Source organism: Mustela putorius, unplaced genomic scaffold (assembly GCF_011764305.1).
Source record: "Mustela putorius furo isolate JIRA1106 unplaced genomic scaffold, ASM1176430v1.1 tig00003909_pilon_pilon_pilon, whole genome shotgun sequence".
In the NCBI taxonomy this organism is placed as follows: Eukaryota; Metazoa; Chordata; class Mammalia; order Carnivora; family Mustelidae; genus Mustela; species Mustela putorius.
Window position 1 is genome coordinate 13,376,684 of NW_025422057.1, and position 24,996 is coordinate 13,401,679.

General features: G+C 52.7%; 1 protein-coding gene across 1 annotated transcript; it reads right to left on the bottom strand.

The window, feature by feature from the left end:
• Nucleotides 1-4,969: 4,969 nt before the first annotated feature.
• KCNK18 (potassium two pore domain channel subfamily K member 18) lies at nucleotides 4,970-16,343 on the bottom strand. Its single transcript, XM_004751852.1, has 3 exons — nucleotides 16,124-16,343; nucleotides 13,534-13,662; nucleotides 4,970-5,766 (listed from the first exon to the last, which is right to left on the bottom strand). The coding sequence occupies exons 1-3, from the start codon at nucleotides 16,341-16,343 to the stop codon at nucleotides 4,970-4,972; spliced, it is 1,146 nt and encodes a 381-aa protein (XP_004751909.1).
• Nucleotides 16,344-24,996: the final 8,653 nt, after the last annotated feature.

The following is a 24,996-nucleotide window of genomic DNA, read 5'->3' on the forward strand; positions in this document are numbered from 1 at the left end:
GCAGCAGGAAGAGATGTGATATTCCTCAGAAATATGGCTGGACCTCTGTCTGGAGAGGACGTTGTAAGAGCCAGCGGGAGCCTGGCTTAAGAGACTGTTCCTTTGGACACTGTTTCCTTCTTGGCTGGGGTAAGAGGCAATCAGGTGTTATGGATGTTCAACTTAAGGGTCCTCCTGAAAAGAATCCAAAATCACCCAACCCAAACCAGGTGAGAACATGAATATTTGCTTAGAACAAGAACAAATAACAAATTACAATGCTGACAAATACAAAAACACGTCCCTATGCGGCCACATTGTCAGAGCTGCTCTGGGCCATGGAAGGTCCCTGAGCTCTTGTTTTCTTAGCTTCCAGGCAGGTCACCTCTGTCCTTCACACACTGACCTTGATCAGAGTCCGTGGAAGTCTCTGACCCGTAGTTTCAAGCACTGCCTTCTGGGGCTTGGGGCTGCCCACCCAAACTGGGGAAGGGGCAGTAGCAGAAAAGTTTCCAGTAGTTCTGAACTGGGACCACCCCAGTGATTTGGCACAAGCATTCAGGGGCAAAGGCTCTGACCCAAACCCCAACTTGTATCTTCTCTGTAGACGACCCACAGGGATTTATTCACACAAATATGTTTGCCATGAACCTACTCCGAGCCAGCCTCCCACTAGGGCCTGGGGCATACCACCATGATGAACCACACAGAGCTGAAAAGGTTTAGATTTGTAACATGGTTGGAGAGCCTGGCACATACTAGCTGCTCATTAAATGTTGGGTTCCTTCCTTTCTTCCCATCTGGCAGCACCCTTAGAAGCTGAGGCCCAGGCCAGAGCAATGCACCCAGCAGCCACCAGCCAGGGCCCTAGGACACTGGGCCCCTCCTGCTTCCACCCAACAAAGCGGGGGACACCTGCTTTTTTGGCCACCTGGCCCAACACACACACGGTGGAAGCAGGACTACAGGGGCTTTCCTGACAAATCGCCCCCGCCAAGTGGCCCAGAAGCAGGCGTCCAGTTGTTGGGGTCACTCAGCAGAGCAGAGTGGCAGCCAGAACACGCACTCGGTCAGGTGTCCTGACTCCCAGACCCTCTGTCCCCAGTGGCCCATCCCGAGGCCCTCCCAAGCCTCTTGCTGTCAGGTAGGCTTGGCCCTGGCCCGCCTCCCTTAGGGCAGTACTTCTGCTCCGAGGACAAGGGCTCACAAACGTGTCCGCGGCGGCGGAAAGGCGAGGGGCCTCCTCTTTGGGGACCGCGGCGAGGACCGAAGTCTGAAGCCACCACTTGCAGGGAGGCCCTGGCGGACGCGCCACCTGCTGGCCTTGGAGCGCGGGGCCCGAGCGGTCTGGTGGCGCCACCTGCTGGCCACTCTGGGGAGCGCGGTCCAGCCGCCGGACACGTCCTAGTGCGCTGGCGGGAGCGGTTCCTCCGGGTTCCCCACCCTGTGAAGCTCCGAGTCCTCATCTCCCCTGGCAACACCGGCCAGGACCTGTGACCCTTCCCTGGGCAGCGCTCGCTTTCGCAGTCCCCAGGCTCTGCGGGGACTGGGCCTCCCAGGGCGGCTCCTTCGTCCTTCGTCACCTTGAGAGAACTGCTTAACATCCTAGAACAGAGCTTCAGTTTCTTGGGGCGCCTGGGTGGTTCAGCGGGTTAAAGCCTCTGCCTTCTGCTCAGGTCATGATCCCAGGGTCCTGGGATCAAGCCCCACATCGGGTTCTCTGCTCAGCAGGGAGCCTGCTTCACCCGCCCCCTCTGCCTGCCCTCTGCGGGCTTGTGATCTCTGTCAAATAGATAAATACAATCTTATAAAAAAAAAAGAAAATGAAAAAGTTCAGTTTCTTCTTCTGTTAAAAAAAAGGAGGGGTAGACTCTAACAATACCATGTGCTGGTATATGGGCTGGTGCACAGCTGGACAGGCCAACCTTCACAGCCATAGGGCAGTGCCTCCCAAAGGCTTTGGTCCAGGGGCGGAAAGGTCAGAGACAAGCTGTGCATGGGCACCTGGAGTTTCTGCCCCAAGTGGGAGATGCAGTAGGTGATCACCGAAATGGTCCCTTCTGTCCCGGTCCAGGAGCCTCTGGGCCACTTCCCAGTCCCCTAAATGCCCAGGCTGACTCTAGCCAAGCTGAGACCCACAGCCCTTTCTAGAGAGCCCAGTGCTGCTGGGGATTTGATCACGGGCTCCCCTGATCACCAAGAGTTTGGAGAGGACAGAGTGTTAGCTCTTCTGGGGACAGGTCCATTCCAGTCTGCAGGAGGCCCTCCCCGCCGGAGGGTCTACCTCTGCAGGGTGGTTTCCCCATCCAGGAGACCTCATGCCTTCCCCCGGGTGACTGTTCCACCCCACCCCAGCCCCCACCCCCCTGACCGCCAACTGGTGAGTCTCAGGGAGGCTATGAATGCAGCAGTTAGAGCAGTGGTTTTCAAGCTTGAGAATCCAACATTCTAAATCAAATATCAGAATCCTCTGAAGGTCTTCCTAAAACAACACTGAGTTCACTGTCCAGCATTTTGATCTAGTAGGTCTTGGATGGAGCCTGAAAATCTGCATTTCCAACAAGTTCCCAGGGGATGCAGCTATCTGATGCACTTAGAGTCAGCTTTGCCACATCCCTCAGCTAGCTGCTTGGCCTCGGCTTCCTCATCTGTAAAATGGGCACCATTCTCTCAGTGCTACAGGGACTGTTTGATAAGACCATGGGCATGAGGACTCCGCTCAAAGACGCGGATATGGCAAGTGTGCAGTAAGTGGGGGCTGACCTCTGTGGAGTTGGTGTACCTGGTCCTGCCCTCCGTCCCCTCTGTGTATGCGGCAGACACTGCTGACCGGGGGGAGGAGGAGGAGGCATGTGGGGGGCTCAGTCAGTTAAGTGTCCCGCACAGGGATGCAGAAACAACCAGCCCAGGGTGGCTGGAATATGGGGTGCGTGTGAGCAAGAAATGAGAAGCAGGAAGGCGTGCGGGGCCATTTCCCAGAACCGCCGAAGACCGCCCACTAGCAAGTCCCCTAAGCAAATGATCGGGATGCTTAATCTACGTAAAAATGTGTCCCTGACAGACGGCACATTTGCATTGGAACAGGACGTGCCTTTGCCTCCAGAAGGGAGGGGCCGAGATCGAAACCACCTGTAATGACCCCCATGCTTCTGAGGGTGTACCCGCGTCATCCACCTTGCGAGTGGAAAGCAGCAATCACTCCAGAAATGTTTGTAGAACTCAGTGAACCTTGAAGAGCCCTCCGGTCCGATCGTGTGCTCCTATCTGAGAGACCCATCCAGATTGACTCTTGAGTTCAAGGGGGCTTTGCTGCCCCCCCGGGCCTCTGTGGTTTCAGAGAGGTTAAGAAACCCTATAAAAATCCTAATCCTGGTGAGCCACTGCCTGAAATCCCATTTTCGGGGCTTTCTGTCTCTCCGTGGTTCTTGCTTACCCTTTCCTGGGGCAGGTCTTAAAGAGTTGAAGGGTCAGGAACCTTGTGGTTGTGGGGAGGAGGAGGAAAGATCCAGAAAGGAAGACCCGAGGCCGGTCTGAGAGCTGGCCCTTGGCAGTGACCTGAAGCCAAGACAGACCAGAAAAGGTTCAAAAGGTAGGTGCTTCCTTTCCTTTCTAACTGGAATCTCCCAGCACTTCTTATTGGTTTTTGTGATTTTTGTGCTATACCTCGAGCAAGGTTCATCACTTACCTACGGACTCATTTTGTGAATCACCAGATTTCCAAGATCCTCTCAAAGAAGTTTTCCAGAAACACTGATTCTCTCAAATAAAACATTTCTCATGTCTTGGGACAAAGAACAAGTCAAGGAACTAGGAAGACTTGTCCTGCCCCAAGCCTGTCCTGCCCCAACCCTGACTTATTACAGCCTTTCCCCCGCTGGGCTTCCCAGGAGTGGCTCTGGGACAAGGATGCGTGTGCAGGTGGGTCATTGGCAGTGACCTCAAGAGGAATGGAAAAATGAAACCAAGACGAAGGAGGCCAAGACAGGGGGTACAGATGAGCAATGGAGGCTCCATTCCACTGGGGAACTTGGGGAGACGGTGTTGGGTCCGACCCAGAGTCAGCCTATGGGAGGGGAAGGCTATTGGGTACCATCCACCCACCTGCTCCTCAGCTGTTGGCCGTGGGGTGCACCCAGGAGGGCTCACCCCTAACACTTCTAGCCTGCCCCGCCTACGCCCATGCTTTAGGGACGAGGAACACTCCTCGGGCAAAGGAAGCTGGAGTGCCAGGGCATAAGAGTGGGACACCCACAGCATCTGCTACACAGCCCAGCTCATTCACGTGCCAACTCAGTCAGGAACAGCTCAGGCGCGTATCCCCCCGCTGAGAGCCGGCCCCTCCTGTACCAGTCATCCCCCCCGAAGGATCAACATTTGCACGCGCTCCTCACTCAGGAAGCACCAGCTTTCCACCTGAGTGAGAACACTGGTCTGTACAGAATCCAGCAGTCAGAGTATCCGAGGCCCATGGGGACACAGGTGACAATCCCACCCTGGCCTCAATGTATCTTGCGTGGGCTGGGATTGGGCTGGCCTTGCACACATCCGGGAAGCCGTTCAAGAGGAAGAGGACGGTCAGACTCGCCGTTTCATCGAGGGTGAAGACGGAGGAGCTCGGGCAGATTTTAACTGAGCTGAAAGTGCAAACTGCAAGAGCAAACGTGGTTTTTTTCTGGTGACTCAAGAGAAGCTATGACATTCGTAAGGTATTTTCCTCCACAACAGGTGGGACGTTTGAAAAATGAAGACGGAGCTCCCATTAACTGGGCTTTGGAGGATGGTGAGAGTTTTTGTCTAACGTTTTGATATGAAGGGCATTGGCCCCGCTTCCGCTGGGCGTCAGGACCAAAATCAGCCCTCATGCAGGATTTGTCTCTAAGTCCCAAGGTCTCAGGGGACAGGCTGCAGTTCTAACGACCCTGGACCCCAAAAGACAAGGTGAAGAGACCAGCTCTGGCTGGCGTCTGTCACACAAGAGATGGCAGAGATCTCACTTTTTAACAGGCTGGTAAAATACCCCTTTTGCAAAGAACAGCATGAAACTTTTGTAGATGTGAACCAGCCTGTTTTGCACCAACTTGAAAGCAATGCACACGATCTCCATCCCAATGATGATATAAATGGAGAAGAACAAGAAGAAATGGGGGTGCTCTAAAACGGTGTCCCCGAACCCAATGGTGGTCAGCGTGACGAAGCAGAAATAGAAGGCGTTCTCGAAGTCCAGCTGCTTCTCCCAGATGGGGAGGATGGCGGCCGCACAGCAAATGTAGGCGAACACGAGGAGGACGACGACCGGGAGGGGCACGTCCAGCTCCTCCACCTGTCGTCCCACCTGATCCAGGTTGCTGATGACCGAGTAGGAGAGTCGTCCTGACACCAGCTCGGGACACGAGTTACTCCTCTCCACGGCCCGCGGGGGTGGGGGCAGCGTGTTCTGTGTCTCTCGTGCAAGAAGTCTCTCGAACAGATCCGTGTTGCTGCTTGGGGCGGAGGGACACGGGCCGGGTTTGGGACCCGGAAGCTCTTGGGCGTCTATGACGATCCTGGGGACAGCTTCGGCCGCGGGCTTGGTGGCCGGCCTTCTGCAGAGCAGGCGGGAGCACCACCGGCGAAGGGGAGGCGGGAAGAATGGGAGTTTTTGGAACCGATTGTAAGATGTAGACAGGAGGGTGGCCAAGATGTCACCCATGTCCGTGAGGACGAGGAACATCAGGGGGATGCCAAAGAGTGCGTAGAGCATGCACAGATATTTGCCGAGCCTGGTGACGGGGTAGATGTGGCCGTAACCTGAAAGAGAGCACAGAGCCCAGGAATGGTTGTCTGCTCTTCCCCCTCCCCCGAAAAAGCTTTCGAGAGACCTTCTGCCATTTCTCTTCCTTGTTTACACAATGTGTTCGACAATACTCCTCTTAATGCATTCACCGGCGCCATCTGGCCTTGGGCTTGCTTTGCTGGGGGCAGTGACAGGGGAGGCTCAGCTTCTCTTTAGAAGGAGCATGGCATGTCCGGATCTTGGACCCAAGACGTCCTTGGCCAGGGACAAGCATGTCTGGGGGTGAGCTGATCGCTTTTCACTCTGCCGCGGCCATTTCTGAACATCGACATGGCAGGACGCATGCAAGGGGGGAGGCGGGGGTCGGCTCTGCCATCAGGACCACCTCCTCCTCCATCCTCCACAAAAGCACCTGTTTTGAAGAAGCCACCCTTGTCCTCCCCGGGATGTCTGGCCCCCTCCTTTATTTGTTCCTCCATAATGGGCCTTTAGTATACGCCAACAGTGTACAGCAGTGTACATAGCATGAGGGACAGTGGGAGGATGGAAGGTGTGAGACACAAGTTGCTGCCCTCGGAGCCACTGAGGTTTAGTAGATTAGACCAACCCGTTCACAAACGCTAGTGAAGTGGTAAGGATCCCAGCATCGAGACTCTTACCAACCTGCGCTCGAATCCCAGCTCTGCCATTTACTAGAACCTTACTTGGCTTGTGCTCACGTGGTCAAGTTTCTTGCCCATAACACAGGGCGGCAACCCCCGCTTTGTATGTTGACCCCCTGGAAGGATGACGTGAGACCAGGGCCCGACCCGTCGGGCGAGGCTGAGAAATGCCGGCGTCCCCACGCTCAGGCTGATCCACACTGCCGGTCGTGCTTACTGTGGGCTGGCAGCGCCCCACCGGCAGAGGCAGATGTTCTCACCATTCACAGGTGGGGAAGCTGAGGCTTGGAGAAATGGAGCAACCCAGCCAAGAGCATTCAGGACGAAGAGCGGAGTTGGCAATCAAGCCCCTAGACTTGTCACACCGGCATTGGAGCACCCAAGGGGGTAGAACCTTGCCATTCTTACAAACCAGTCAGCCAAGCAAAGGGAGGGTGGGCTGAGGCTTTTCCGTGCTCTTCAGGCACTGCCCCCCTCCCATCACCCCAGCCCCGACCCTCCCATCGACTGCGGGGCCAGAACTGAGAGGCCTCAAACCCCACGGGCCAGGCAGTAGGAGCTTCTGGAGGGAACGAGCTCAGTGACCTCAACAGAGTGAGGGAAATGCTTTTGTATTAAATGCCTGTGTTTAATTTTTGATGTCATAAAGGATGATTAATACAGAAAAACCTAGGCCAATTATGCAAATTGACGCGACAGCACTTGCTCCTCTGGCTGGCTAAACCCCAGCCCCGGCTCCCGGCTCCCGGTGGCCAGCTCTGGCCTCAGGCTCTGCCTTCCAGCGGCAGACATGCATCCGGGCCCCCCCAACACCAGGGTCCCGAGAGAACGCTGCGGACCTCAAACGGACTCATCGGTTGGCATCCATCCCAGAGCACTCCACACCCCCGTTGGCTGATTCCACGAGGCACATTGGTGGCATTTGGTGGCAGGGGAAGTTCAACCTGAATGCGCCCTCATAGCGTATGTACACGTTGAGTGCTTACTGCATGCGCTGGGGACACCGTGGTGAGCAGAGCAGATACGGAATCCCACCTCGTCGAGCTTCTGGTGTAGGGAGAGAGGCAGATGTGAATCACGTAGCCACCCTGGTGAGCTCGCTGTGGCAGGTGGAGATCAACCACAGAACATAAAAGAGCACACTGTCCCATGAGCGATTAGAACAAGGCGCTCCTCCTGGACTCGCCTTTATTGAGCACCTACTTCATGCCTGGCACTTACGGGTGGGCTTGGGGATACAGTGGGAAACGGGCAGAGGTCCTGCCCTTTAGGGCTCCTAGCTGAGAAGAAAGCAAGGCCTTGAGCTTAGCTCTCCACCATCCATAGGATTGTGAGGACCCAACAGGTGTATACACCAGGGGACAGGAATGGGGGCCACGTCTGATGGGCTAACCCTCCCATCAGAAACCCAGGTTTGTTTCAGGGGGCAGGACTTGCCAAGGATTCCAAATGCCTCTGTTTCCCTTCCTTTTCCCTGAGGGTCTCCAGCATCTCCAGCCGTCGCCTCTAGGAGAAGAGGTTGCACAAGTGGCCTCAGAGCCCTGTCTGGGCATCGTAAAAGCCAAGAAGCACTGAGGCAATGAAGGTGGGGGTGTGGTCTTGAACGGGAAGGTGGAGAAGAGGAGCACAGGTGGGCCACGGCTGGGATGACCATCTGCCCAGTTTGCCTAGGACTGAGGGGTTTCTGTGCTAAAACTGTGGCAGTCCCAGGCAAACTGGGCAGTTGGTCACTCCAGCCATGAAGGAAGGTATGGAAAGATTCTCTGGAGCAGGGACAATGAGGGATGAGGGCACCTGGAGCCTCCTGTGGAGGGGAAGGAGCTCAGACCCGGCCATGGAGCCCCGGGTGTCAACGAAGATGCTTGGGCCAAAGCTTTTCATGAGCCCCATGCAGCCACCAGTGCTTAGCAGGTCCCCAGCAGCCATGAGGGCCCAGAGAGGGGGGCCACCCTGTTTTCTAGATGGTGGACAAGCCCCTTGGGTTCTTGTGCACCCCCAGGCAAGTCAGGAGACACTCCACAGTGGAAACCTCTCGGCTTCTAGGATAGGGTCCCAGCATCAGATCTATTTTAAGGAAAAGAACATCCCACTGCTAGAATAAAGTGCCTCTTAGAGTGAAAATTCCCTGCACTGCAAAATCCCTAATGTCAACAACCATCATTATTACCATTATTTAGTGGACAAAGAACAGGGAAGTCAGGGGGCCTGTCTGCGGTGGCACAGCTCAAAGCCGACAAGGGTGTGCACCCCTCAGCTGAAGGCTTCCCTGTCCACCTGCCCCCCCGCCAGTGTTCTCCTTGGCAAGGGTGAATTTAGCGGGTTTAAACTAGAGGTGGCCGCCTCGAGGTAGAACACGTTGAGTCTAGGAGCTATGCCATTTTTCAGAAAACGTTTCAAGGAAGCAAATCTGAGAGAGTATGTGGCCCCTGTGAAGGAAATTGTATTAACTGTACCCATTATTGAATGCTGAGATGCATAACGGAAAATCCTATCATTTCTTATAATGTATTCATATATTCCAGTACGGTCAGCCCACTCCACTTAGGCTGTGAGTATTTAATAACCCATGCACTTTACTTACTTTCTTTCTTTTTAAGTAGGCTCCACGCCCAGCATGGAGTCCAATGTGGGGCTTGAACTCCTGACCCTGAGATCAGGAGTCCGAAGCTTAACGGACTGAGCCCCCGAAGAGCCCCCACACACTTTACTTTCTAATCCAAGGAGACTGACCCAGTCGGAAATGCCTGGGGACTGACCAACCTCACACCTGCCAGGTGTCCCTTTTTCCCCATCAAGGCCGGGTGCATTAAGGGTGGCCCAGAGATGGAGGGCAGGAAGCACTTCAAACACTGTTATTGATCACAGACAGTGGAGAACCTCCCCAACATCCTCTTCCAGTTGTAATTACCGGACAGCATGATGTCCTAATTGATTTGATGGTAGCCTCGCTTTCTTGGGACTTAAACCAAGATAATGCATTTCCATTAGATCAGTGGTTCACAGCCTGGGCTCCCATTAGAATCACCTGGAGGGCTCTGAAAAATACTGAGGCCTGGGTTTGTCCCTAGAGACTCTGACTTGATTGCCTCGGGGTCCAGGCTTGGGAGCTCATAAAAGATAGCCAGGCAATGTGCAGCCAGGGCTGAGAACCGTCGAATCGCATCAGTGCTTTGCAAACATCGGCGTGCATCAGCATCACCTGGAGAACTTACTAAATACAGATTTCTGGGCCCCACACCTATAGTTTCCAGCTCAGCAGGTCTAGGATGGGGCCTGAGAATTCATTCTCATTTCTAATAGGTTCCCAGGTGATGCTCATGCATGCTAACGGGTCCAGAGACCACCGCATTCGATCAGTTCTCATTGGGGAAAATTTTGCCTCCCAGGGGACATTTGACAATGTGGAGACAGCAGGAGAAGAAGTAGGGCCCTCAGGTGGGTAGGGACCAGGGATGCCACTAATCTTCCTACAATGCCCAGGACAGCCCCCACCATGAAGAATCATCTAGCTCGAGACGTCCACGGTGCCTGCCCAGAAAGCCGGCATTAGGTTAATCCCCTGAAGTTCTCCAGGAAAAGGAAAACAAACTGGACCCCTTTGCTCATCTCCACTACCTTCCTTGAGGCTGCTGTTTCCCCACCACTGCTGCTCCACTGAGCTGTGGGTCTCTGGAAAGGCCTTGCCTTGGGGGCTCTGAGCTCCCTCTCCAGAGCCTCAGCTCGCCGCTAAATGGCACAGCTCCTGCCCCATAGGCCGGTCGTGTCATGAGGCTTAGATAAGATCGTGCATCTAAAGGCTGGACACACCATGCCCCGTGCTGGGAATTGCCCAGGAGGGCGGTAGTTAGCGGTGTTCTTTCGGCCGGTCCCTCCCTGCCGGTAGCCGCGGGGAGGGGGAAGAGCCCGGCTCTGAAAGGAGCCACCTGGGGGCGCGCTCGAGCACAAACTCGCGTCCATCCGTGAAGCTGTCGCTGCAGACGCGGGGTGTTCACTCCAGCAACTATTCCTTCATCTTTCCTGGGGTACCGCTGCTACCCCATCCCCGATTTAGAGATAGATCCAACTGGTCTAGGTCCTTCTGGTCATCTGCCAGGACTGACTCAGGTGTGGGGGGTTTCTAGGAAGGGTTTCTTTGCTGGTGGGGACGGCCAGCCCCTTCTCGGCCGCACATGCAGTGCCGCGCGACCCGAGTGGACTCAGGTGACCTGCTGAGCCGCTAAGCAGGATGGGAGAGGACCTGAGGCTCGAGGCCACGGCCGAGCCGCATGTGGACCGGCCCCGGAGCTGCCTCCACGGACTTCTTACTCCGGAGGGAACGTGTTACCCCTGTGGTTGAAGCCGGTTGGGTTGGATTTTCCGTGAGCGGCAGCTGAGCGGATTCTGGCGTCACCTACACTTATCTTCACGGTGACCTGCAAGGCCACCGAGGGAGTCAGAAGGGCCACATCGCTCCCTGATGGTCACACCGCTGACCCCTGACGGCCAGTCTCCAGGGTCCACGGCTGTCCAGGTGCTCCACTCCCCACGTGGGAAGGGGCTGCAGCCCCAGCCCGCAGCCACAGGCCAGGGCTCTGCCACCCTTGTAGGCCCATCCGTCTCAGGGACTGGTACTCTCTTGAATGAAGACCGGGGCCCCAGGGAGTTTTCACTGGCCCGAGAGGGGCCATGGGCCACACTCCCAGTGGGGATGCTGACCCAGGAGCTCCTGAGCCTTGGCTGAGGGCAGCCTCACCACCTGCCCTCCTGTGACCCCATCCCCAGCTGGGGAGACTCCTGCCAGCCCTGGTGCGGCCCCTCCCACCTGTCCCAGCCTGCTGCAGCGCTGCGGAGGGAAGCCAGGGGCCCTTAGTCCCTCAAGCATCCTCAGAGGGGGGCCCAGGAACACAGCACCCAAGTGTAAGAGCAGCCCCAGGTCCCTAGCTCAGGAGGTCACTGCTCCTGCCATGCCCCCCTCACTCCTGTCTGTTTCTGCTGTCCCCCAGGAGACCACACTTTGTGCGGCCCCCGAGAAGAGGATCTGGGCTCCCCCTCTTTTTAAAAGATTATTTATTTATTTGACAGAGAGAGACACAGCAAGAGAGAGAACACAAGCAGGGGGAGTGGGAGAGGGAGAAGCAGGCTTCCCGCTGAGCAGGGAGCCCAATGCGGGGCTCGATCCCATGACCCTGGAATCATGACCTGAGCCAAAGGCAGATCCTTCATGACTGAGCCACCCAGGCACCCCTGGGGCCCTCTTTAAATGAGCACATGGGCACTGTACGGGTCAGCTCTGCCCCACACCCTCCCCTCTACCCTGGGCTGTGAAAGGACTGCCCTGGGTCAATGATTTGCACATAAGGAATCCTTGCTTTGGGGCTGAAGACGCACTTAAGAAAGTACAAGGAATGGGGTGAGGCGGGCTCCTTCTCTCCAAGCGCCTTTCCTTCCAGGCCCTGGCATCAACTCCGGCCAGACATAACGTCTCTCTGGGAATCTGAGCTGCCCCTGCGCCCCAGGCACAGGAAGACTCTCGCTGGGGCTCCCTGGGCGGGGCTGGGCAGCATCCCTCAGCACCCCCACGGGCCTGCAAGCCTGGCAGGCTAGTCTAGGGAAAGAGCACCAGACTTGGAGTCTCGAGGCCTATTCATGGGCACCCGCTCTACTCACTGTGTGGCCTTGGCCCCTAACAACACCTCTCTGGGCTCAGGCTCCCCCACCTGATTCATAAGACCTCTCTGAGCCTTAAAAGAAGCAGCTTAGTGCCCCGAGGGTAGCTGTTGGTCCTCATTACCACCGCAGCCCTTCCTCCTCCCTCACCTCACTGTCGGCGCTCCCAGTCCTGCTCTGGGGCACCAGCGCCCCTCCCCACACCACGCCTCCCCCCTTCGGTGCTCCCCTCTGTTCCCCTGGGAGTCAGTTATCATCTATATGCTGGTGACTCTGAAACCCAGCTCCCCAATCTTGCCCAGACCCCTGAGCCTCAGACCCACATTTCCAGCAAGGCTACATGTCTCCCCTTGGAAGCTCCCCTGGAGACTTGACCTTGACTGGCCCCGAATCATTGCAGGGTCTTCCCCACCCTCCCCGCAGCCTGTCGGTCCCACTCAGCAGAGCTAGAGACTGATGTTTTCCTCATCCCGCAGGTATCCGAACACTGCAGACTTTCCTGCAAAGACTTCCTCCAGTCCGCCCCTCTTCTCTGTCCTCGTGACCACTGTCCTGGATGAGGGTCCATCCTCGCTCACATAGGCTGCCACAGAAGCCCCCCCACTGCTCTCCCTGCTGCCCGTCTTAGCCTTTCTTATCCCCCACCCCCACCCCATGCTACAGCTGCGGTGATCTTTCTGGAACGCTGCGCTACCGTGTTCTTCCCTCGTTTAAAGGACATTCCCACTGCCCTCAGGATGAAGCCAAACTCCTTAGCCCAGCTTGCAGGGTCTTCCCGTGGCCTGGGCCCTCCTCTCCCTCCCACCTCTCGTCACCCCTAATGAACCTCCTTACAATGCCCGCCATTCCTTCTGTTCCTGGGCCTTCGTCCACACCAGGCCTGGAGTGGCCTCTTCACGCCCACGTCCCCCCACACCGGCGCCTCCTGCTCTCCCTGACTCAGCCTGGCCGTCATCCCCTCCTGGGAGCCTTTAAAATGTTCTTACCATTAACGTGTCGCCTCTTGGGCCACCCCGAGCCTGGGGCAGCTGCCCTTACGCTGCGCCCCGACGATACCCCGAATACATCTCAGGCTGACCACATCCGGTCGCCCGGGAGCCTGGGCCGGCCGGTACCACTGGCAGGAGGTGTTTCGTACAAGAACATTCAGCCAAGGGGCAGAAGGGGACTGAAAGGCAACCCACACCGTGCTCCCTGGGGCCTCCACCAGGGGCAAGGGGCTGCACCCACCAGAAGGGACGACAGTCCTTCCAAATTCCAACCCCCGCCCCCCGTCTTCGCAGGGAGCACAGTCCTGCAGATTTACGTGGCCCCTCGGCCCGGCGGACCCGGCACAGGGCCGGCCCTCCTGCACCGTTACTTGACCAAGTGAGCTGAATATTCTACCTCCCCACCAAGGCGCCCCAGCCTCCCCCTGCTCCCTCTTGCTCCCCTGACATCTCCCCCCAGGCCTGCCCTTGCCCTGGGACTTACCCACGGTGCTGATCACTGTGCAGCAGAAAAAGAGCGAGCTCAGGAAGGACCAGTCTGCAAACCCGTTAAACCAGTGGGGCTTCACCTTCTGCAGCAGCACCCCGAGGTCCCGTTTCCTGCCTTCCTCCACTGGGGAAAGAGAGGACCAGAGTGAGGAAGTGGGTTTTGCTCAAGACAGGTCCCACCACGTGCAGGGGTCTTCCCTAAGGAACAGGACCCCCCTGCCTTGTGGCTCCTTAATGCCAAAACCTGGCTCTGCTTTGGCTGTCTCTGCACTTAGTTCCTGCAGAGATGACAAGGCCTTGTCCTTTGTGAGAGGAGCCCCAGGGAGAGGCCCCCAGGGGTCTGGCACAACCTCAGCCACAGGATTGCTGTGTGGCCTAAGGGGGCTTCCAGAAATTTCTGAGCCACCGTGTCTGTCGCTTTGCAAAGGGGCATTCAACTTCTGCTCAGTCTCTTTCACAAGGTTTTGAGAATTGAAAACAAAATGGGTCTTATGAAATGCAAGCTCTTATATGGATACAAACCATCCCTACTCCCGGAGGTCATTAAGCCTGATGGCATTTGGTACTTGTACTGGGATCTGTGGGCACCGAGGCGCCTGAGGATTTCTGGGAAGCCACGGCTTTCACAGCAACTGACCCTGGGCCAGCCGAGCACGACTGGGGCCCTGGTTCCTCGGGGAGGTTCCCAAATAGCTCTGTTGGCCTGGGTGGCCAGTGGGCTTTGGGACCTCAGAGCCATCCTGAGACCCTGGCATGCGGCGGGAGCTCACTACTCATGTGAAAGGGTGCCGAGCCGGGAGTCTGGACATTCTAGAGCCGGCTCTGACCCTGGGTAGCTCCCACAGCCGTGGACGGGATGCTTCTTTCTGAGCCCTTCCCCATCAGGGAGGGAGCATGATGTGGTGACAAGGGGGGTCTGGAGTCCAACGCCCGGGGTGGAATCCTTGGCTCCATGTCATAGTTTGTGACCTTGGCCAGCTGCTTAACTCCCAGACCCTTTGTTTCCGAATCTGTGAAAGGGGTCAGTTCATACAGGCCCCTGGGGGTGGCGTGAGGACTAAGTGCGATAACGCAGGAATGTGTTCCGCACTGGGTCTGCACTTACCGGGCATTTAAATCTCCAACAAAAATTAGTAAAAAAAAAACGGGGTGGGAGGGGCGTCTAGCTGGCTCGGTCAGAAGAGCACGCAACTCTCTTGATCTCAGGGCCATGAGTTCGAGCCCCACATTGGGCGCAGAGATTATTTAAAAAACAAACACAAAATGGGGTTGGCCCAGTGCTGTGTTCCCATTGTATTCTCTCCGTCAGAATCACCAGGGAAACGTTGTAAGATTCCCAGCCCAGCTCTGGAAATCCTGATTAAGTGGGTTTGGAGAAGAGCCTGGAAATGTGTATTTCAGACAAGCTCCCTGGATGATTCTGATGCCTGATCAGGTCTGGGAAGCTCTGAACTTGTTGCCTTCAGAGCTGGGGATGGCTCAGTGTCCTGGCGGGGGCAGGGGCGGTGGCAGAGGACATGTCCTGGGTCAACTGAGCAGCGTGTGTCCGTCCGGTACAGATGCAGAGAGAAGGAGCAGGACCCTCCATGAAGCAGAGGCTCTGCCTCCTGAAAGCCTGCTGGAGAAGCAAGGTCCGGTCCAAGGGGGAGCCGTGAGCAGTGCAGCTGATGACTTACCTGTCACACCAGGGACATCCCCTCACTTGTAGAGGCTGTTTTTCCTTCGTCTTTTACTTATGGACTCTCTATATTTTTATTTTGGTCTGTGAAATACATATTTGCAAACTTTGGGGAACAAGGCAGAGCAGGACTACGTGACTCAAGACAAATGAAACGCAGTAAGGACAGAAAAAGTGCCTTGTGCCTTTCAAGAGGCTTCATGTTCTTAATCTGCTTCCCACAGGGTCCCTATGATTGGCAGGCCTGAGACTGTGGGCCCCCACCGTCCAGCACACTGAGACCCAGAGACAGCAACAGCTCTTCTTCAGGTCACACAGCAAGTTGGGGGAGCAACCGGGATTGAAACCAGGCACCCAAGTTACCAATTCCCTCCCCTGAGTCCAAAGGTAGAAAAGACCACTGGGAACAGGAAGTGGGAGAGAAGGGGGCCAGGCGGCTCCTCCTGGGGGGGCCAAGCCCGGTTTGATTGTCCCTTGAATCCTAGTTCCTGTAGACTGAGTCCTGGGGATGGGCAGGCATGAGTCAGAGGAGCACCTAGGAACCCCCAGCCCCAAGTCTGGTCACCCATGGCCCCCAACCAACCTCATCAAATCTCTGGCAATCCATCCTCATCAGAACCTGTCCGTCTGGGTGGGGCTGGGAACTGAGGCAAAGGGAAGGGAGCAGGTCCTTCCCGAGCACGTACTGGGTGCTCAGTGCTTTCCCTACATTCTTCATAGCAGCCCTAACAGACTCTTGTTTTCCCTGTTTTATGGAGGGGAAAACTGAGGCTCAGAGAGGAGTCATTTGCCTAAGGTCCCACACAGAGGTGGGAAGGATACAAGCTGAGGGCTCCCAGCCCGCTGCTCTCTGGGGGCTGCCTCCCCCCATGGAGGAGGGCCCACCCCGCCCAGAGGAGCCACCTACCTGTTCTGTTGCATTTCAGGATGCCACAGAGCTCCACCAAGAACTCCTCAAAGTCTGGGTCATTTGGCCCCAGCTTCTGGCCACCCTCGATGGCCGAGAAGAGGGCAGCACCCAGCAGTGCGTAGGTCACCAGGGAGCAGAGGAAGCAGAAGCGAGGGAAAAGCTTCTCCAGGGCCTCCAGCAAGCACTTCCTGGCCGGGGGTGGCCCTGCAGCCTCCATCCTCCCAAGAGCGCTCAGAACAGGAGGAGCTGGTGGGAGAGGCAGGAGCAGCCCTGGCTGGAGGAGGAGGGACAGGAGAGGAATGGGAGTGCCCAGAGAATGGCCAGGCTCCAGCACTAAGTGGATGGTACGCGTGCTTCCCCAAGGACCGGGAGGCAGCCGGTTCTCATCACGTTCAGTCACTTAGATGGCGCCCCCCAGCACCCCAAATTGCTATTGATCCACTGGCCTAGAGCTGCCCTGCAGGGGCTTTGGGTAACGTTGTGGGAGCAGCTCTGTGCTCTGGCCTTTCCCATCTGGAAGCTGCAATTTTGACTTCCAGGTACCAAATCTGACTTTTGGTTTTCAGTCAAGTGATTGCCCTTCCCGAGGGTTGTCTGTGGCATCTGGTTTCCTGGACCGGTAGTAATAATAGTCATGGGCATGGCCAGAGCTCTACGGTCTCCAGGCTTGATCGTGTACGGATCTAATTATTGGTCCTAATTCTTCACTCCCCGTAGCATAGCCCCCCTGCCACGACCTTAAGGTGGGAAGAGCTAGACCATGTGATTTGCTCTAGCCAATCAGCTGTTAGCAGACATGGCAGAAGCATGGGCTTGAAATGTGCCCTGTGCCCTATCTCTGCCATGGGAAAAACATGGCCAGTGACAGGCACGGGATTGTTGCCCATTCGGATCCCCCTTCACAAAAGGATTCTCTGCGCAGCTTCAAGGAACACAGTTCACAACAGCCTCCAGCTGTTGATCCTTCAACTTCCAAGTCCTCTTCTCTGGGAAGCCCTGTGCAATAGCTGTGCAAGGTGGGGGTACGAGAGCTTCCCTCCATCTGCGGCCCCCCCAGGGACTCCTCCAACCTGCAACCTTTATTCTAGAACTTCCCCGTTGGTCCACCAGAGATTTTGTCAGCTCTGCATCATGATTGGAAGGCTTTCTCAGTCTCATCCTGCATCCCAGAAAAGGTTTTGCAATTCTTACCCCATTTCTCCATGTCCACTTTGTAGAGGATCCACAACCTGGGGTAGTTGGCAGCGAAAGTGTACTGTGAGAGCAAACTCTAAGATGGAGGTTTGGGACGGGGTTGACCAATAGCCAGCTGTTGGGGCGATGGTGTATAAAGAGCTCTTGGCTCGAGGTGGCCTTCCAGCTGATAAACTTCCCCTGGTGGTGACAGCAATGGTATGCAGGTGGAAGGTGTTGACCAGTGCAGCAATTCAGGCACTGAAAACATTGGAGGAATGATCATGTAAGCACAATGAGTTTGGGTGGCTACCATGAAATCACATCAATCATCCAAAGGCAAACATAGAAGAGGGAGGTTAGTCGGACAGATTACAGCCTCTGCTGCAGTTGGCCTCAGGGCTGCAACTGATACTCATCGTCCCCTTCCTTCACTACCCATGCTAAATCCCCTTGTCCTCTTCCAACTCTTCTATTTCCTCAATGGCTGAGTCATGGCAACCATATCTTTTTCAGGCTGGAGTTGCTTATTTTGTCCATCCAAAGACACAGTTGAGTAAGAAGTGCCAAGAGGTACCTAAGTGGGTCACCTGAGTCACACTCATGTTCCTTCCAGGCTCCATTGTGTGAAAGAAGCCCTACCTCCTCCTTCTGACAAGGCAATTGCCCTTGACAAGCTGATCACCCTTCTCTTGCTTTCTGGCTACCAAAGTGCCCAGACAGCAGCCATAGGGTTCAATTGGCCCCTTACTAGCTCTCCTGGTGAATGTGTCCCCCTTGGGGATCAGGACCTCTACAGAGCCCAGAGTTGTGGAGATGGAAGACAGTAAAGGAATATGATTATGATCATGCAATTCTCAGTGTGAAATAGAAAGCAACCAATGCTTCACTGCTTCTTTACTGCCCTGAAGAACAAGAAAATCTCCAAACATAGAACAAGCCAACTGTTCTGCCTCTCCACCCTTACACTTAACATTTGTAGCTAGCCTCCTAGACGGGTTCAAGTTTAAGAACTCTTTGCCTAGCCCTAGGTCCCCAAGATTTTCTTCTGTTTTCTTCTAATAGTTTTATAGTTTTTCTGCTTATATTCAAGTCCATAATCCATATGAGTTAATTTTTGCAAAACATGTCACACTTAGTTCAAGGTTGATTTTTTTGCCTATGGACACTAAATTGCTCCATTGCCACATATTGAAAAGTCTATTGTAACTCTGTTGGATTGTTTTTTCACCTTCGTGAAAAATCTGTTAAGTGAATTTATGTAAATACACTTCTTGTTTCTTAATTCTGGTCCATTGATCTGATGTCTATCCTTCTACTAATACAGCACTATCTGATTACTATAGCTATGTAGTAGCCCTTAATATCAGGTACAGTGATTTCTCCCACCTTATTCTTCTTTCTCAAGATTTTTTGAGCTAATTAAAGAAACTTCTATGTAAGTTTTAAAATAATCTCATCTATATCTACATAAAACCTAGCTGAGATTTTAACAGAAACTGCATGAAACCCACAGAACAATGGGAAGACACTTGACATCTTCCCTGTGTTAAGCCTTCCAGTCCATGAACATGGGATGTCTCTCCTGGACGTTACTTTGGAACAACACCGTAGAGTGCTCCATTGTTCTTTGCTCAAGCCAAAAATCAACATTTTAAGATAAGAACATACAAGTTATTTGTTATTAAATGCTATTAATGTGCTTGGGGGCAGTGTAACTACGTGAAAGCATGAGGTAGTTAGGGTAATGAAGAGTATTTGCATTATCTTTTTAAGGCTCTTTTTTTTATACATAATTCAAGCATCCAGAATACTATAAAAAAAATAACATGGGGCACCTGGGTTGGCTCAGTGGGTAAGCCTCTGCCTTTGGCTCAGGTCATAATCTCAAGGTCCTGGGATTGAGCCCCACATCAGGCTCTCTGCTTAGCAGAGAGCCTGCTTCCCCCCCTACCCCCACCTGCCTCCTCTCTGCCTAGTTGTGATTTCTCTCTCTGTAAAATAAATAAATAAATAACATAACATAACATAATATAACATAACATAACAGGAGTGCCTGGATGGCTCGATCAGTTAAGCAGTTGCCTTTGGCTCAGGGCCCTGAGACTGAGCCCCACATTGTGCTCTCTGCTCAATGGGAAGCCTGCTTCTCCTGCCCTTTGCCTGCCACTTCCCCTGTGTTCTTTGTCTTTCTCTGTCAAATAAATAAAGTAAGCCTTAAAAAAGAAAAGAAAAGAACAAATGCCTTATACCCATTAACCCTGAGGCCATGCTCCACCATCTGGAAGGAGACAGGGAGCGGGATAGAGGAAGACCCTGTGATAGAACATGAACTGAAGACAGGTGAGCAGCAGCCCATTAGCCACATGATCTAGTTGTATGAGATTCAGTTACGGTTTTTGTCAGTCTACAGGAGTTATTCACACATATTTGGGCCAATGGGATAGTGGTGGCAGGAACAGGTGAGAACCCACAAGAGAAGGAAGCTATTGTGGATAAGTTGGGACCAAGAGATCCAGTCATGCCTGCCCACTCAGAGATGACCCAAGCTTCCTCCATTTTTAGGAGAGGGGAATTTTTCTGCTTCTAATACATTATCTAGTCCCTTTACTTAGGGAGGAGAGACTTCCCCTTGCTGAACCAGCCAAAAAAGCATTTCCTGGGGGGCCCAGTAGAGGCCAGATGGCGTGAGGCCAATAAAAGTTCCCTCCATCTACAGGAAGCGAGAATGCAGATACCTGGGTTCATACACTTCGGTATAATAAGGGACGAATTAGGAAGTGAGCTGCAAACACTCTGTGGCTTATGGAGGCAGACGAGAGAGGGATGCATGAGCCCGAGCAGCCTAGGGCAGCGTCGTGGAAGAGAAGAGTCAAAAGATGTCCAAGGAGAAGGAAATTAATGCCCAGCAGAGAGCAGATCCATGGTAATAGGTCTGACTGAGGTAAAATTTTCTAGTTCTGGAAGTGGGGGTGGGTGGAGACAACAGCGAGGGATTTTGTTCCTTCAGATGAGCAGTGTTTTTGCTGAGAACACAGGAACACAAGGTGCAGATAAAACAAAACTGAGCTTTAAGGCTGCTTCCTGGTCTCCTGAGACCCAGTACCTGAGACCTCCCCTCAGATAGGTACGTGTACACAGACAGTGGAAAAGAGGGATGGTGCTATCCAACAGCCAAGGATGAGTCCTTCTAATCCAGACAAAGGACGAAGGACATCACCCAGCCTGGATTCCCCTGGAGCAGCAGGAGCAGCCATGACCCATGTGAACTCTCCCACTACAGCCCTGCAGGGAGACACGGAATCATGCTTTTGCCCCATGGGTGTGTGTGTACGTGTGTACATTTCTGTTTATCTCTTGAGGACAAGTACTGGGCAGGGGGGCTTCTCAGTCACAATAAACCCATCAATTCTTTTAAAAATAATGAGAGCCAATTACACTCCTACATTAAACATGACCTTGGTTCCTAGAATCAAATTGCTGTGTTACAATCAAGTCGCATAGCCTGCTTTATACTTACGACCTACAGGCTTATCACTCAGGGCAGAATGTGGGAACTGAAGAAAGAAAGTCTTAATACAAACAGGTTGGTGGAGAGAAAGCGGGGAGGTCGGGGTAGAGTGTACAAACCAGGCCTCCAAAGCTCGTTTGCTTGATCCAGCCCACACGTGCTGCCTAGGTGGGCCCCTCTCAGATTAGGTCTCCACCTCTGGTCCAGTTGGCTTTGCCCTGGGCTTAGGGCCCTGTGGCCTCCCATCTGCATACTCAGGCCTATGGGGAAGGGGTGGTTCCTTCAGAGAGAGCAGGACCTGCAGATCGAAGAGGAAGATTGAACATTAGGGCTGTCATTGATCAAAAACTTGCCTAGAGATCACCATTCCCTACCTGGCAGTCCCCTGTGTCCTTGATGGGGTGAAGGCAGATTTGCTTGAACTATATACAGTGGTTTTTTAAAAAGAATAAAAGGAGGTTTATGGATCTCTTACATAATAGTCCAAAAGCAAGATGTGCTCATTGCTGGGGCATCCCTGCTTCATCCAGACACTAAGTACCCAGGTTCTTTCCATCTTGTTGCTCCGCTTTATCCCAGGATAGCAGTTTTCAGAGTGTGGTCCCTTTAGACCAACAGCATGACCACAGTCTGGGAACTGTGGTCGAACTTGTTCGAAATGGAAGCTCTTGGGTCCAGATTTCAAAATTCTGGGGGTGGGACCCAGCAGTCTGACCAAGCCCCCGGGCAATTCCAAAGCTCACTGGAGTGTGAGAAGCACTACCCTTGGGCACCGTCCTCACCAACACACTCTGAAGCCCACCTCTGTTTAAGTCAAGGGAAGGGAAAGAGGAAATCAGGACAATTAACCCTCTTTTAAGATGGCGGGGTGGAAATTACATGCATCATTTCTTTTTTTTTTTTTTTAAGAGTTATTTATTTATTTATTTATTTGGGCGTGCGATGAAGAGAGGGATGGAGAGAGAGAGAGCACACGTGCAAGTAGGGGAAAGGAGAAGGACAAGCAGATTCTGTGCTGAGCACAGAGTCAGATCCCACGACCCTGAGACCATGACCGGAGGCAAAACGAAGACCCGGACGCCCAACAGACTGAGCCACCCAAGTACCCCCACTTCTATTCACAACTACACGCAGCCGTAAGGTTGGCTAGAAAAGAAACGTCTAGCAGGTGGCCACGGTCCAGGAAGAAGGGGGTGACTGTGAAGACATAACTGACCACACCTCCACCAAGGGGCAGAGGGTGTCCTGAGAATGTAGCTGGAGGCACCACTCTCACAGACGTTGGAGGGAGACTCATGTCTCCAAGTCTCTGGCCAGGGCCTTCATAAAATCTCTTGGCAGAGATAACGACTTCTTATAGCCTGCCATTAGTTATCCTGGTTGGTGGCCGGTAGAATGAGGAAAGTCAAAAGATACATGGGAAAGTGCTTGGAAAACTTTGAAGTATAGTTATTTTTATTCTTCTAGAATGCTGGGGTCTGGAGTTTCCCATACTTTCCCTCCTGCAGACGCAGCACACAATAAAGAACCAACAGACACACTGAAGGAAAATGTGATCATAATCAAAATCAAGTAGGGAGGGCGCCTGGGTGGCTCAGTGGATTAAGCCGCTGCCTTCGGCTCAGGTCATGATCTCAGGGTCCTGGGATCGAGTCCCGCATGGGGCTCTCTGCTCAGCAGGGAGCCTGCTTCCCTTCCTCTCTCTCTGCCTGCCTCTCTGCCTACTTGTGATCTCTCTCTGTCAAATAAATAAATAAAATCTTTAAAAAAAAAAATCAAGTAGGGAAAGAAACAAAAAGTAGACTCACTGATGATCCAGGTGAGAGAGTTAGCAGACAATTAGTTTAACACAGCTTAATTTGTTAAACAGAAGAAAAGGTTGACAAATGGATGAATGAAAAATTTTAACAATATCTACAAGGTATAAGAGACAACCAAGAGGCATCTGGGTGGCTCAGTGGGTTAAGCATCTGCCTTCAGCTCATGTATAGATCTCAGGGTCCTGGGATCGAGCCCCGCATCGGGCTCATTGCTCAGTGGGGAGTCTGCTTCTCCCTCTCCCTCTGCTCTTCTCCCCTGTTCATGCTTGCTCACTCTCTCCAATAAAAATTTTAAAAAAACTTTTAAAAGAGACAAAAGGATATTCTAAATTTAAAATTAAAAAATGTATGGCATTTAAAACTTACTGGATGTCCAGAGAATGTGGACAAGCCACAGACTAGGAGAAAATATTTTTCAAAAGACTTATCTGATAAAAGATTGTTATCCGCAATCTACGAAGAAGTTCTAAAACTCAGTAAGAGCAACCTCATTTTGCAATGCATAACATTATCAAATCATACATTGTATACTTTAAACTTACACAATGTTATATATCAATTACATCTCAATAAAGTTGTTACCAAGCCCTAGAATCAAATTCATGTGTCTAATGCACAGAAAGCCAATATCTGAGTCATCAGGTTGGAAACAGAAAGCTTTACCGTCAGAAGAGTAGCCCAGAGGCGCCTGGGTGGCTCAGTTGGTTGAGCATCTGACTCCTGGTTTTGGCTCAGGTTGCGTCTGGCTCCCTGCTCAGTGGAGAGTCTGCTTCTCTCCCTCTTCCTCTGCCCCTCCCCCTGCTCATGTGCTCTCTCTCTAAAATAAATAAATCTTAGGGGGGGAAAAAAGAATAACTCAGTGAGAAGACTGGGGATCAATGCTCATTTTAATCTGCCTTGTCTTTGTGGAATCTAGGGACAGTTTATAGGAGCTATGAAGGTATGTGGGGGTTAGGGCAGAAACTGGTTGGCCCTTGAAAACTTTCAAGGGGAGACTGGAATTTTTTGAGACTGTGCACAGTTTTGGACACTGGGTTTCATCCAGGGATCCTGGTATGTTACGTGTTGACCTTCTATCTATAAAACACATATTATCAAGTGGCCTCCCTCCTTGGTTTCTACAACTAGTATTAGGGGGAAAAAACCCAAATTATGAGTTTAATAATTCTTGCAAGGCTGTGAAGGAATGTGCCTATGAGCAGTGTGTGAGGTTCTAATGGGGGGAAATCCTGCCTAGTGACAGTTTACATGGATGAAGAAGCAGATGTCCAGGTTCAAATCCCCACTCCCATTTATAATTTGATCACAGGGAGAGGGTGACAACCGATCTCAGCTACTTCCTGACAAAGAGGGGCAAATGTTGGATTCGAGGAAGGAAACAACTTTGTCCCTTGTGGGAAATATTTTCTGACACTTGGCTTAATTTGTACATTTTGCATGACCCAAATATTCAGAAACCACATTATTACATATATCCAAATATTAGTAGTTCCTGTAACATTGACTTAATCCCTTAGGGAATCCAGAAAAAGAGTCTAGTTTTCAGCATATGGAGCCCTGTGACTTAATTTATCATAATTGGGGGGCATGTATAAGAATTCCTTTTTTTTTAAAGATTTTATTTATTTGTCAGAGAAGGGGGGCAGCAGGCAGAGGGAGAAGCAGACTCCCCACTGAGCAGGGAGTCCAATGTGGAACCGGATCCCTGGAACCTGAGATCATGACCTCACCCAAAGGCAAACACCCAACTGACTGAGCCACCCGGGCATCCATGAAATAAATTTTTATCAAAAGTCCTTGTGATGGGGTAAAAAATTAACATTCTCCCCTTTTGACATAATTTTTTTTTTCCTAGAAAGACATCATAGATCACCATTATTTCCTCTTAGCTGGAGTTTAACTTCTCTATTCTGAACCTTAGCTAAAAATCCTGCTCTAACCCTCATGAACCAGTCTTAGTCTTAAGAATAGGACAGTTCAGTTAAATAGTTGTGTCATTTCAAGAAATGATCTTGCAACTGGGCTTCCGAAGTCTACGTTGTACAAGCAATGAGGTAATTAATAAGAAGCGTTTCTATGGAAACAAAAATAAAACACAGGTTAAGGGTTGCAGCAAATTATAAATCTAGTGTCTGAGTCCCAAGTGCTACGAATGAGAAGATTTCTAGGTATCAGGTTCAAAGCATCCCCAGATGGAGGGGAGCAGGCATCAACAATCTAATGGATTGTTTCCTGGATAGTAGTTCAGATGTCCCTGGGGATCTTTACAAGTGGTCCATGGAGCAACAGAGATGAAGATGGACTATCCGTGAGCTACTGTAGCAATTTCTCTGAAGTCTGCTTCAAGTCATCCAGCTTCAGTTTGC

What these genes read in the sequence shown, in the direction of transcription:
- KCNK18 (XM_004751852.1), bottom strand. Translation starts at nt 16,343, where the DNA reads ATGGAGGCTGCAGGGCCACCCCCGGCCAGGAAGTGCTTGCTGGAGGCC. An exon ending in CCTGAAATGCAACAGAACAG is followed by an intron (nt 13,663 to 16,123) that starts GTAGGTGGCTCC and finishes CTCTTTCCCCAG; the next exon opens with TGGAGGAAGGCAGGAAACGG. An exon ending in CACAGTGATCAGCACCGTGG is followed by an intron (nt 5,767 to 13,533) that starts GTAAGTCCCAGG and finishes GCTCTCTTTCAG; the next exon opens with GTTACGGCCACATCTACCCC.